Consider the following 13,765-nt stretch of genomic DNA (forward strand, 5'->3'; position numbering starts at 1 on the left):
TTTAATTAAAAATATTAACTTTATACCATATTCTTTTAATTTTTTTATTATTAAAATATTTTAATATTTGATATATATATAATTAATTTTAAAAAATGTATATAATCTTTTAAAATTATAAAAATATTATACATATATATACAAATTTAAATATATTTTTAAATATATATTAATATACTTAAATATAAATTTGTTGTTCTTAAAAATATTTTTTAATTATATATTATTTAAATTATATATTTGTTATAAGTATAAATTTATTATATATACATATATTAAGTTTGTTATATATATATATATATATATATATATATATAACTTATTTTATAATTATATACAATATTTAATTTTTAATTTAATGTATATATAAAGAAAAAATATAAAATTATTAATTATTTATCTCACCTTCCCTTCCCACTAACTTATTCTTCAACTTAGATCAAATAAATAATTTTCAATAATAATAATAATATTAAAAGAGTGATTATTTGTATTATATTTAGTAAAATATCTTGTTAAATTAGTAGGTTAGATTATAGATTTATATTGTAATTAAATATAAAAAAGTTTTCTAATACCAATAAAATATACATTCATATATAGTTTAAAGGTGTACAAATTTTTTATATTTTTAAACATTCCAATAATAATAATAAGTTAAGTGATTAATGATAGTTTATAATTATATTATATATAATTTTAAAAACATATTAATATATATAATTTCAAAATTAATATTTTTTAAAATAAGTATAACAATATATATAATATTTTTAAAAAGTTATATATATTAATTAAATTATTAAGATATTTTAATAATAAAATATAAAAAGTTGATATTTTTTAATTAAAATATTAATTAATTTAATAATAAAAAATTAAAGAGAAAAAAATTGTTAAGTATAGTTAATTTAGAGGTTAATGTCAATTAATTTGTAGGCACTAATTATTTAGGTTACAAATGTTTCTCAACCCTATTATTGCTCCTAATATATATATTTATAATATTTTTAAACATTTCAATAATAATAAGTTACGTGATTAATGATAATTTATAATTATATTATATATATAATTTAAAAAATATATTAATATATATAATTTAAAAAATAAAATTTTTGTAAACAAGTATAACAATATATATAAAATATTTTTTAAAAGTTATATATATATATTAATTTAATTATATATAATTAAATTATTAAGATATTTTAATAATAAAAAATAAAAAGAGAAAAAGTTGATATTTTTTAATTAAAATATTAATTAATTTAATAATAAAAAATTAAAAAGAAAAAAATGTTAAGCGTCGTTAATTTAGAAGTCAAATGTCAAATAATTTGTAGTGCTAACTATTTAGTGCTACAAATGTTTCTCGACCCTGTTATTGCTCATACTATATATATTTATAAAAATTTTAACCATCCCAATAATAATAAGTTAGGTGATTAATGATAATTTATTATTATATTATAGATATATAATTTAAAAACATATTAATAGATATAATTTTTAATTAAGTATAACAATATATATATATATAATATTTTAAAAAATTACATATATATAATTAAATTATTAAGATATTTTAATAATAAAAAGAGAAAAAGTTGATATTTTATAATTAAAATATTAATTAATTTAATAATAAAAAATTAAAGAGAAAGAAAATGTTAAGTGTCGTTAATTTAGAGGTTAATGTGAATTAATTTCTGCTACAAATGTTTCTCGACCCTATTATTGCTCTTAATATATATATTTATAATATATTTAAACATCCCAATAATAATAAGTTATGTGATTAATGATAATTTATAATTATATTATATATAAAATTTTAAAATATACTAATATATATAATTTTAAAAATTATTTTTTTAAATAAGTATAACAAAATAAAAAAAAATTAATAGAAAGAAAATGTTAAGTGTAGTTAATTTAGATGTTAATGTCAATTAATTTGTAGAGTTAACTATTTAGTGCTATAAATGTTTCTCGACGCTATTATTGCTACTAATATATATATATATATATATATATATATATATATATATATATATTTATAATATTTTTAAACATTTCAATAATAATAAGTTACGTGATTAATGATAATTTATAATTATATTATATATATAATTTGAAAACATACTAATATATATAATTTTTTTAAAAGTAATATATTAATTTAATTATATATATAATTAAATTATTAAAATATTTTAATAATAAAAAATAAAAAGAGAAAAAATTGATATCTTTTAATTAAAATATTAATTAATTTAATAATAAAAAATTTAAGAGTTAGAAAATGTTAAGTGTCGTTAATTTAATGGTTAATTTCAATTAATTTGTAGCGCCAACTATTTAGCGCTACAAATGTTTGTCGACCCTATTTTTGCTCATAATATATATATATATATATATATATATATATATATATATATATATATATATATATTAATAATTTTATCCATAATTAGTTAAAAATTTATTTTTATTAATAAATTTTATTTGTCCTCTTAGAATATAAGAAATTAAAATATTTTCATTAGATCAATTATTATATTTGAAAGTTATTTAAAATTTAGTATTTAACACTCACATCTACACTTATTTTTAAAAATTATTAAAAGGAAAGTGGAGTATGATTTTGCTTTATATTTGATAGGATAGGTTTGATTGAATCAAATGAAATTTGTATAAATTAAGTTGTTTCATTAAAAAAACCTACTCTAATAATAAATATTTTTTACTATTTGTTTGCAACCTGAAATTTGGAAAGCCATTTTAAGTTGAAATTTGGATAGCAATTTTAAGTTCTAACAATTAATAGTCATTGTTTTCTAAATATTGTTTGTTTTGAAGCAAGAATTGGAGTGTTTTCTTTTAATAAATATTTTATTTTGTCTTATTATATATTTTTAATTTTTTTTTATTGATATATGAATTTAAATAAAATAATACTCTTGAAATATATTTTAATTAAATGTATATTAACCAATTTAATAACTTTTCTCTTTTAAAACTCAAGTTTCAATAGTTCAAAACATACTCAATTGTGGAGGAACAAATCGGTATACCAATTTTAATGCATTAATTTCTTAAATAATTTAATTTTATTATATTTATTTAGACCTTATAAAATGGGCAATAATTATGAGCAAAACAGTCAAAAAAAAAATAAATAAATAAAATAAAAAAAATAAAAAATAAAAAAAATCAAGAGTTTATATAAAATCGTTAACTAGTTATAAACTCTTAAAATCTAAAATTTATTTGAAATTTTAAGAGTTTATTGAAAAAATAATAGTTATATATTATTATTATTTATATATATAATTAAAATATTTTATACTTAACAAATTTAAAAAAATTATATATTTAAATTTAAAATTAATTAAAAAATAATAATAAATAATAACACTGTTGAAAAATTATTTCTTATAAAATTAATTATATTAATTATTTTATTTGAATAAATAATATTTATATTTTTTAATTTTTAAATATAAATTTGTTTTTTATAAGTAAAAAAATGAAATTATTTGTAAACTCGTAAAATTGTAAAATTTTATTATTATAAATTTAATAATAACCTCATGTAAAATTGTAAAAGATAAAAATAATTATGAGAGAGGTTAATAAGGTGCTTATATGCATTGTTTTAAAATAAAATGATAAAAAAATAGCTATCTAAATAGAACGATTAAATGATTGCCCCTGAATTCAAAACTATTGATAGAATTGGGTGAAATTTTGTTTCCAAATAAAGATATTTACATCAAATACTTATAGTACTGTGGTTTATGTAAATATTGGACGAAATGAGAAATTTCCTAACAGCGGAAAAATGCAACAAAAATAAAAGATTTCCGTTACTTCGCCGTGTTATGCATACAATTCAAAACAACATTTGATAAGCTACATTTTGTATACAATTCAAAACAACATTTGATAAGCTACATTTTGTACATATCGATTGCGAAAGGATTAAGATAACCTTAAAACCGAGGGGCATATATATATCACACTGGAATTTCCTCCAATTTTTGTGCTTGTGCTGCAGATGAGCTTGAACTGGCTTCTTTCTTTGTTTTCTTCCACTAACATTACACAAAAAGGGACAAAGTTAATGAAGACGAAAGATCGAAAGAGAAAAAAAGAGACTAAACCAACCGCTTGAGTGTTCTTCAAGGCCTTCTCCATCTCGTCTAGAACTTCTCCAATGGGAGGCCGGCCTTTGCCTGATTTCGACACACATAGTACAGCAATCTCCAATATGGATTTGAAGTCGGTTAGATTAACATCCCCTTGAATCTTCGGATCGATAAACTCAGTGATTCTACGTTGTCCCATGCTAACAGCCTTGGCCTGCACGCAATCCAGTATAATAAGAAGAAATTACCAGCAAGTGTAAAACATTGGAAACATAAACTTGTTTGATGCAAGTTATTGAAAGTGAAGTTGCATTTAGTTGATGATTTCAATTATGTGATTTATGAGTAAATTTAAATCATATTAGTCTCAAATAAATCACCTGAAAAAGTTCTTTAAAGTTGGTTGAATGAATATGAACCAAATAGTTATTTTTAATTATTGAAACTCAATAATATCTCTATAAATACAAAATGAAAAGTATAATTTAAAAGAAATAGAGCTATTTTGATTGATAAGTAGATTGTTATTGGATAATGGCTATTTCAAATTAATCTCAAATGACCCACATCAAACATCATTTTTTTTGAAAGGATCATGTTAGATCAAGGTTTATCTTATTTCTATTTTAGTCCAAATAACTTTGTATCACATCAATAAGCAAATCGAGATTTTGATGCAAGTTGGAAAACAAAGTTGGAACTTTTTTTCTAAATCAAATGATTTATTTTTTCCCAAATAATCCTACATCAAACAAGCTATTACCTTTGTTGTTAACTGATCTCTGGCAGCAAGATCAAGCTGAATTACTTGTTGGCCAGAGAGGAGCTGAAGAGTGACAATCCCGAAGCTGTAAACGTCGCTCGCGCATGTGAGCTTGGCGTTACTCATGTACTCTGGATCCATATAACCAATCGTTCCTCTTACATCTGTATACACTTTGCTGTGTTCAATTTGCAACATTTTTGCTAAACCGAAATCAGAGAGCTTCGGCTCCAAGTCTTTCTGGACTTTTGTCAGAAGGATGTTGGTGAGCTGTATTTATTATAACAAACATAATGAACAACTATTAGACATTTGACATAAGCGTGAAAAGAATACAAAACCCGATGAATTGAACTGTGAACTGTCTGCTTTTACTTACCTTAATATCCCTGTGGACTATGCAGCCATCCGTGTGATGGTGGAGAAATCTTAAACCAACTGCACAATCTCTTAGAATCCGTACTCTTGTTTCCCAGTCTAAGTTTTTGTCTTTACCTACACATTTGACAGATTCATTATATGAGAGTGCTGGCTAAAGATGATAGGCACATAATAGGAATTAGATTGATATGACTTTGGACCAAGTATTCTAACTAATAGAAATTTTTAGAATAAGGATAATATGTCAAGTGTTGAGAAGTATATAATCAACCCATAGGTTAATATGAAGGCTATATTGGTGTAATCCATATGTTTCTACTTTCTCCCTATTGAATCAAAGAGCACTGCACATAAGTTCTTTTCCCCTCCTTATCTAAAGTTTTGTGGATCTTGGGTTATTGAAAAGTGTATATTTAGAGGTTATTCTGGTATAAAAGACATTAATCCCCAATTTGTGTGAAAGACACCAATTCATACTTTAGTTAGCTTTCCTCGTGACAAGATTGGGTTACAAGATTCAAATTTGTTACGAATGAGTCGTGCCCACTTATGTCGGATGGTCAAGGAAATGCTTGATCACCTCTTATTCTAGTGCTCTTACACGATGGTAATATGGCTCAAGTTTAACTGAAGTATGATGAATGGTGTTGTTTCTAATGATAAAGAATGGATGATTATGAGTACAAAGGGAAATGTAAGTCTTTTGTTCCAAACCAAAAAAATGAGAAAGATGTTTAGAAGGAGATTAAAAAATGCACAATTAGTCAGAGTATAGAAACTAAAAAATTGTTATTTTGCATGTGTAAAAATAGTCAAACTACTCTTTACAAATTATGTAATGGGCTATATGCTCTACTTAGTAGAACCCATTAAAGATCCCTTGGTTTGAAAAACATGTTACCTAATTTGAGAGTCTAAAAATAGTTAAACTAGTATTTAGGAACTATATAATGGGAGTTGTGCTCTACTTAGTATAACCGACTAAAATAGTAGTTGGTTACCCATAATATATATGTAATTTCATTAGTTAAATCACAAGAAAATCATAGATTTTTGATCTCTCATTAGTTCTCTCTCAAAATTCAAAGCATGAAACAAGGTATTTATGCTTCAGAAATGTTGTTGAACTAGATATGTTTCATGAGTGTTTTCTTTCACATTATTTGAGAAATTTAACTAGTTAGTATAGTTTCTATTCATTACTTCATAGGAAATTGACAGAATCACAGTCATGATCATGTTTGAAATCAGTTTGAAGAAATACTTACCAAGGAGATGTTGAGCAAGATTTCCAGCCGAACAATACTCATATACTAAGTATTGTTCACTATCTCCCATGCAGTAGCCAACAAGGCTAACGAGGTTCTTATGCTTGACTCTCATGAGACCATTCACTTCGCGTTCAAAGGTATCAGACGCATTGGACCTGTATATCTGCTTGATTGCCACAATCTGACCACTAGGGAGAATGCCTTTAAACACTTGCCCAGCGCTTCCACGCCCAAGACACGCCTTTCCATTGACAATCGCGTTCTCAATCTCCTCCTTAGAGAATTGATAAAAGCTAGACCAACCCGATTTATGTTTACCATTAGAAGGCTTTGTTTCTTTCCGCTTGCTTCTGGTTACATACTTGATCAGCAAGATGATGAGCGCAATTCCACATATTGCTATTAGTACTGCCAATGCTTCTTTAGCCAAAGCAGCTGATGCACCGATAACAAGAATGTTAACAAAAACTTTAAAAGAGTAAAAGTATACATTACTTACTTACATTTGATCTTGATATAACCAGCATCTGCGAACAATAAGGTAAAAGGAAAAACCAAGTGAATAGAATACCAATTAGGCTAATATAGTAAAATGAAACTGTTAATTGGAGATCTTACCAAACTGATTTGAAGCAGACAAACACCTATAGAAATCATCATTCGATGAATTACCATCATTCAGCAATCTACCAACAGCAATCGAGATAACAATAGCAACTCCACATCCAGCTTTTTCAACTCCATTATTATCAACATTCAAATCATCCAACAAACCATTCTTCATATCTGAAATCGCGGCATTACATTCTCCACAAGTTGCGTCAAATGAAACGTTTGCCTTAACTTGAGAGCATTTCTGTAATGCATCCTTATACCCTCCGAGTTGCTTAAAAGCAGAGAAGGACTTAGAGGAGCATTTTGAGCTTCCATTGAAGAGATTATCAAAACCACATGAAGATATTGAAACAGATGGTTGAATGAAAGGTTGATTGCATTTCTTCCATTGATCTTCATCAAGGAAAACTGATCCGTTTTCATTGGAATTGTTCTTGATTCGAATTGATAATGCTTGAGAAAAGACGGATAGAGCATTTTGGCAGCAGATTTTTGAGCTAATGATTCCCCATAGATCGACTTTTACTTCGTGGAGGATGCAATCGCCAGTTGGTTCGTATGGTAAGGTTGAGAAATTCAATCCACAGTCTGTAACGTAAAGAATAACCATGATAGATTTATAGCTTCATGTGAATTATATCAAACATGTTTTCTTTTGAATTTTCAAATAATCAATTAATACTTTTTATTTTTATTTTAATGCATTTTAAATGTTTAATAATTAAAATATTTTAATTATTCTAACTAAATAATTAAATATTTAACCATACAAAAAAAAAAAACTATAAAATATAACAACATAACAAAAAAATAAAAAATAAAATGATTCATGAATATACCTCGTAGTTATGATCATGTTTTCATTCAAAAAAGTTTATTTTTATTTCTCTAAATTATTTTATTTAATAATTATTTTTTAATTATTAAATATATAAAAATTAAAATAATATGAAGAAAGTTCTTATTATTTTTTAGTTTTGTTAGTTACATTTTATAATAAAATAGGCATATTTATATTATTTTAATAATTATTTTTTATGAAGAATTAAAATCGATAAATCTTATCAAATTTTATTTCTCTAAACGACCCAACTTATCTATCCAATAAATTGAAACAACTTGAAATTTTCTAAAAAAAAACTTCAATTGTAATTATACCCTTAATAATAAATAAATAAATAAATAAAATCTGTCTCATATAATATAATATAATATAATATAATATAATATAATCAATGATCTTATAACAAAAATAATAAAATGAAATTTATTTTGGTTGTTTAGAGCATCTCCAACCGATACCTAAATTCAAACCCAAATCACATTTTCTCTTCAACCAGTATCGAAACGCAAACTCAAAATGGATTTTTCATTATTTTCTCTCTTACAAACCCATACAATTCATAAACTCAAAACTTTTTTTTTTCTTTTTTAATTCAACCTCTAAACTTAATTTAGATATATTTTATACATTAAACTTATTTATATAATTTATTATTTTAATTTATTTATTTAGCTTATTTATATAATTTAATTTATTTATATATTATTTTTTATATAACATAAATTTATAATAATATTTAAAATTGATAATAATATTCAAAAAAAATATTATAATAATGTTTAGAAAAAATTATAATAGTGTTAAAAAAAATATTTTTTAGTTTGTGTATTTTAATTTTTAAATTTTTAATAAATTTTTATAAATATTTTATAATCAAATTTAAAATATTGGAGTGATTAAAATATTTTGATTTAATTTATAACATTGTAAATATATGTGGTGATATTAAAAAGATATAAAAGTTCATGTAATAAAAAATATTATAAGAATATTTTTTTTGAATTTGAGAATAAGTTTTTCGGTTGGAGAAGAATTACTCTTCAGTTTTAATTATTATTTATTTGGTTGAAGCTAGCACCCTACTTATACTTTTAACAACTTAAGAAGTTATAATATTACTTTTTTATATAATTATGTTTTCATCTTTATCTTAAAAAATAAAAAAATATAATCATTTAAATAAAAAAAATTAATTTAGTACAAAATATGATAAAAGTTGTCCAAAGCTGCAAATTAAAATAAAAGTAAATTCATATAAACATATTATATATATTTAAGATAACAATTTTTTTATTATTATTCAATGACAATTTTCAGAGAACTTTAAAGGCAAAGTTTATCTCACTTATTTTGTCCAAAATGATGAACATATCCATCTCTATTTTTTTTTCAAAATTTATATTGTAATAGTTTTTCTTTAAAGATTGAATTTATTTTATAGATCCTTTTAAATTGGATAAACAAATGAATAAAATACTTAAATCAACTACATACAATAAAAGACTCAAAAAGAAAAACAAAATGTTTAGTTTGCAAATCTCTCAATGTATAAATTTATTTTGGTCAAATATTTTCATTTTAGTTAATTAATAATATTTTAAGATTTTAAAATGACAACAAAAATAACCGTGTTTGATTTAATCAAACTCTTAAGCTAATTAAATACGATAATATTATTATATTTGAGAAGTTAATAAATAATTTTAATTTTATGATTTTACAGAAAAAATAAATAAAATAAATTTATATTTATAAATTCAGAAGAAAAACTAATTATTTATTTAAATAAATGAATTATATGTAAATAATTTTGTAAATATCACATTTCTTTTAGTATTAAATTTATTATAATTATTATATTTTATTTCATTTAAATTTAATTATATATATAACCAATATTTTTTAAAGTAATTTTTTACTGTTTTTAAATAATTTTTTATTTTAGGAATTTACATAAAACTCTTAATTGATTGATTTTGAATGATAGATCTTAATTAACTTTATTTTGATGTGTGATTATTAATAAATAAATAAACTTTTTTATTTATTTGAGTTTTGAGAACAGGACTAGGCATAACTAAGTCAACTAAATCTTTCGTTACCAAAATGATCTGTGTGACATGCTCTTTTCAGAAGGAGTTGTAAAAATGTAATATATATATATATAAATGATTGGGATGAAATTTGGGAAGTAGAATTTAAAAAGAAATGACGTGTGCAATTTAATTCGATGAAAAAATAATAATTTTTTTTTCTTCTCTCTTCTCACTATTTATCATATTTCCGGTCTATGATGTGGTCATTCCCTCTACATTTCTCTCCCAAATTGTCTCCCCTATCACTCATCGTATATATATTAATCATTACTTCTTTCATGCGAGGGACACACAAACGGTTTAACAAGGATCTTCTAATTTTGTAAAAGTATAATTCTTCTCTATTCTCGAGCCATTTCATTATTTTTATTTTTTTACTCAACCTTTTTCACAATTTTATTTATCATATAAAATTTTTTACACTTAAATCATCAATATGTTACGTAAAATTAATATCTTAATAATATAGATAATATATATATATTCAAATTAATATATTATTATTATTTTTAAATAAGAATTAGAACTAGTTTCAATACCGATTTGAATTCCAATTCTAATAATTCAATTCTGACCATTAACCTTAATGTAATTGAAGCCAACGTTTAATTAACTATAATTCATCTAAAAGTTTTGAAACTTCATTGTGGAATCAATTAGCAACAAAAATGAAAAGAACTTTGTCATACTGATATTGGAACTTTATAAAAGTAACAAGTCTCTTAAAGGTGAGTATCCTTATAAATTATTCAAATAAAATCTTAACCTCTCAATAGTTGTTTGAAGATTTATCCATTACAGTTTGTGAGTTGAAATTATTTAAACAACTCAACTTAATTAAACCTAATCTCACTCTCAGTTTTATCCATCACATTATTCAATTTATTTATTTTATCATTATATAGGTCGAAATTTAGATCGCTCGTACTAATTCTCCTTATAGAAAATAGAGAAGACATCTTTATACTGATTTTTTGCTTTCTTAAGCGCTTAAGCATGCGCAGATCTCAACGAGCCTAGCCACAGGAAAGAATGGCCAGCATCTTAAACTAGCACTTACAAGTAGATACTAAAAAGATACCGCTTCCTTATGAATTTACTTTAAATCGGGATCTTTTGGCTCAATGTTATTCCAGTTTTGCACTAATTAATACTTTTTATATTTTTATAAAAATATAAAATACCCACCTCTTTAAAATAATCATCAATTAAAAGTAACAATAAGAACACAATCTTGAAAGATAAAAATAAAATAAAAATTCAAAGAGTAAATTATGAGAGAGAGAGAAGGCACCTGGAGGTGGAGATATTGATATGTCTTGTAAATGAGTAGGAGAGAGGGAAGCAGAAGTAAGTGAGATAAAATTAGGGTTAATGTTTGTAATACATAAGGATGATAATATATTAAAGATGATGAATAAGAAGAGAACTTTATGTCCCATTAATGTAGTTGTTGATATGGACATCATGATATCAAGATTAAACAAAATTCTTTTCCATGAAGTTTCCATTTAATGGATTGACATTGGACGAATATTCTCTCCGTTATAATCTTTCTCGATTGTCACTATGTATCTAGCTCATTAAACAGCTAGCATATTCATTTAATCTTAATTATATGGAACTATATAATAATTATTTGATTATTTTTCTAATATCTTTTTCTTAATTAGCATTGTGAGCAATGATAAGAACAAGGGAAGAGTTGTAAAAAACATATATTTTTAAAGTATAGAATATAGGTAATCAAAGAGATGACTTTAGATATATATTGCTGTTTCTAGAAGATTGGGTGAGCTCAAATTTGTTCATGGGTGGTTGATTATTGCAATAGGTCTTTAATGTCATATATATAATTTTTTTTAACTACTCAAATTTGTCTTATATGAAATTTTGTTATTTGAATTTGATTAAATTCTTGCTAAATCTTGTTTTTTTAGTTTGGAAATTCTTATTGAATTTGTCAAAAGAAAAAACATTGAAAATGACGAATTTCATTGTTAGGATACAAAATCTAAGATGAACAATGATATATACAGCACCCTTATACAGCACTTTCGAATGAGGTAGGTGCTATGCGAAGATGCTGTATAAGAGTGCTGTATGTATCATTACTCATCTAAGATATCTCTCGAGAAGTATATACCAGTAACAAAGAGAGAAAGAAGTTTATCTATCCAAGAGTTTGACTCAAATGGATTGAGACCATGTGATCCATGACTATGAGGGTTCAATTAATGATCTAAACGCTTCAAATTACAAGTCACGAATTATGATGAAACTCTGAATGAGTGATAAATGTAATTAAATCTTCTTAAATTCTTAAGTTACATACTACATACATTAATTAAAAATATTATTTAATATTTTTTTTTTGTCTGTAGCAGTTTCTTAATTAACTTGTGTAGGTTTTATTATTAGGAGTGGAATATGAATCACAATTCTAAAAGAAAAAAACATTTCATTGTAGAAGAAGATGATTATGATTGAGAACTAAGAGCTGAACCATAATCTGAAACACTTTAAAAAAACACACTGACTTGGAGATAAAAATCATTGATGAAGGAGAAGTTGTGCTGAGAAAATATTCAGAGAAATCTAAAAACTTAAAAGGAAATGATCCAATAACATATACCACTGCTAGAAGGCATCAATTAGACAAATTGTTCATAGTAAAGAATTGTTAGATTCTAACTAGAAGGAACAATCAAACTTTCAATCAGATGAGACTCACATTAGTAAAAGAAAGACAACGCATAAAGGAAAACAAGTACAATAGGCACAAGCTCCCAGTAAAGAAGTCAATCAAGTGCAAAAATTACCCCTACATACAAAAAAATAGAACATCGGTAGAAAAGGGAATCCAACCAACTCTAATGCTCCTACAATTCTCAATAATTTGACAATCACCACAACAATCACCACAACAGAAAATGTAAACTCAAAGTGTCCGACCAGATCAACAATCCGAAAGTTGTGGCAACTGTCAACCAACATAATAAGGCGTCAATAAACAACAATCTAAATGTAGATACGACACTAGTGAACCTCGTGACTAAGACACCTAGAAATGTCATCGACAAATCAAGTGTAGATGTTATAATGAACAACAACAAAAAGACCCCGACTAACGTGAACAACAACCAGATGCAAAAATCAAATGTGCACTAGAAGAGAACTATGATGGGGCAGTCATCAAGACAACAAAAATTAAGATCGCAACCAACCTTCCAACTGATTAATTCTGAAGTATTTGACTAGAAAACGATAATTGTACAACAGTACCTAAGATAGAAGTTCACACAGACTTGTAACGAAGTCACAATCAGGACTTCGATGATCGAACCGTGAAGAAATATATTAGAAAGTGAATAGAAAATTTAGAGAATGAAAATAACCTTAATGAAAATTTGTCTATTGAACTTGTTGAAAATAACACGATTACAAAACTTAAATAAAGTAAAACATAACTTAAATATTAAACTAAGAGACATGAAGAGTCTCATTTACTACATAAGATCAAGAGTCTTGAACAATCTAAGAGACTCTTTAACAACCCAAGACTCCTTAATTATTATTATTATTACTTTAATTTTCAACACTCCACCTTAAAGTGATGTCCGATGAATTAGTCCCAA

At 24.1% G+C, this 13,765-nt stretch overlaps 2 protein-coding genes across 2 annotated transcripts; both read right to left on the bottom strand.

Moving 5' to 3' along the window:
• Nucleotides 1-3,830: 3,830 nt before the first annotated feature.
• On the bottom strand, nucleotides 3,831-4,367 carry LOC124941488 (probable receptor-like protein kinase At5g38990). The gene is made up of 2 exons (XM_047481830.1): nucleotides 4,177-4,367; nucleotides 3,831-4,103 (listed from the first exon to the last, which is right to left on the bottom strand). The coding sequence occupies exons 1-2, from the start codon at nucleotides 4,354-4,356 to the stop codon at nucleotides 4,026-4,028; spliced, it is 258 nt and encodes an 85-aa protein (XP_047337786.1). The 5' UTR covers nucleotides 4,357-4,367; the 3' UTR covers nucleotides 3,831-4,025.
• A 532-nt stretch (nucleotides 4,368-4,899) lies between these two features.
• LOC124945296 (probable LRR receptor-like serine/threonine-protein kinase At5g48740) lies at nucleotides 4,900-7,797 on the bottom strand. Its single transcript, XM_047485702.1, has 5 exons — nucleotides 7,191-7,797; nucleotides 7,076-7,099; nucleotides 6,570-7,007; nucleotides 5,300-5,415; nucleotides 4,900-5,190 (listed from the first exon to the last, which is right to left on the bottom strand). Exons 1-5 carry the CDS (start codon nucleotides 7,795-7,797, stop codon nucleotides 4,900-4,902), a joined length of 1,476 nt encoding a protein of 491 aa, XP_047341658.1.
• Between the last annotated feature and the right edge of the window lie 5,968 nt (nucleotides 7,798-13,765).

This window comes from Impatiens glandulifera, chromosome 1, assembly GCF_907164915.1.
Source record: "Impatiens glandulifera chromosome 1, dImpGla2.1, whole genome shotgun sequence".
NCBI classification, from domain to species: domain Eukaryota; kingdom Viridiplantae; phylum Streptophyta; class Magnoliopsida; order Ericales; family Balsaminaceae; genus Impatiens; species Impatiens glandulifera.

What these genes read in the sequence shown, in the direction of transcription:
- LOC124941488 (XM_047481830.1), bottom strand. Translation starts at nt 4,356, where the DNA reads ATGGGACAACGTAGAATCACTGAGTTTATCGATCCGAAGATTCAAGGG. An exon ending in CCTTGAAGAACACTCAAGCG is followed by an intron (nt 4,104 to 4,176) that starts GTTGGTTTAGTC and finishes GTGTAATGTTAG; the next exon opens with TGGAAGAAAACAAAGAAAGA.
- LOC124945296 (XM_047485702.1), bottom strand. Translation starts at nt 7,797, where the DNA reads ATGGTTATTCTTTACGTTACAGACTGTGGATTGAATTTCTCAACCTTA. An exon ending in TGGTTATATCAAGATCAAAT is followed by an intron (nt 7,008 to 7,075) that starts GTAAGTAAGTAA and finishes TCGGTGCATCAG; the next exon opens with CTGCTTTGGCTAAAGAAGCA. An exon ending in TCTTGCTCAACATCTCCTTG is followed by an intron (nt 5,416 to 6,569) that starts GTAAGTATTTCT and finishes TCAAATGTGTAG; the next exon opens with GTAAAGACAAAAACTTAGAC.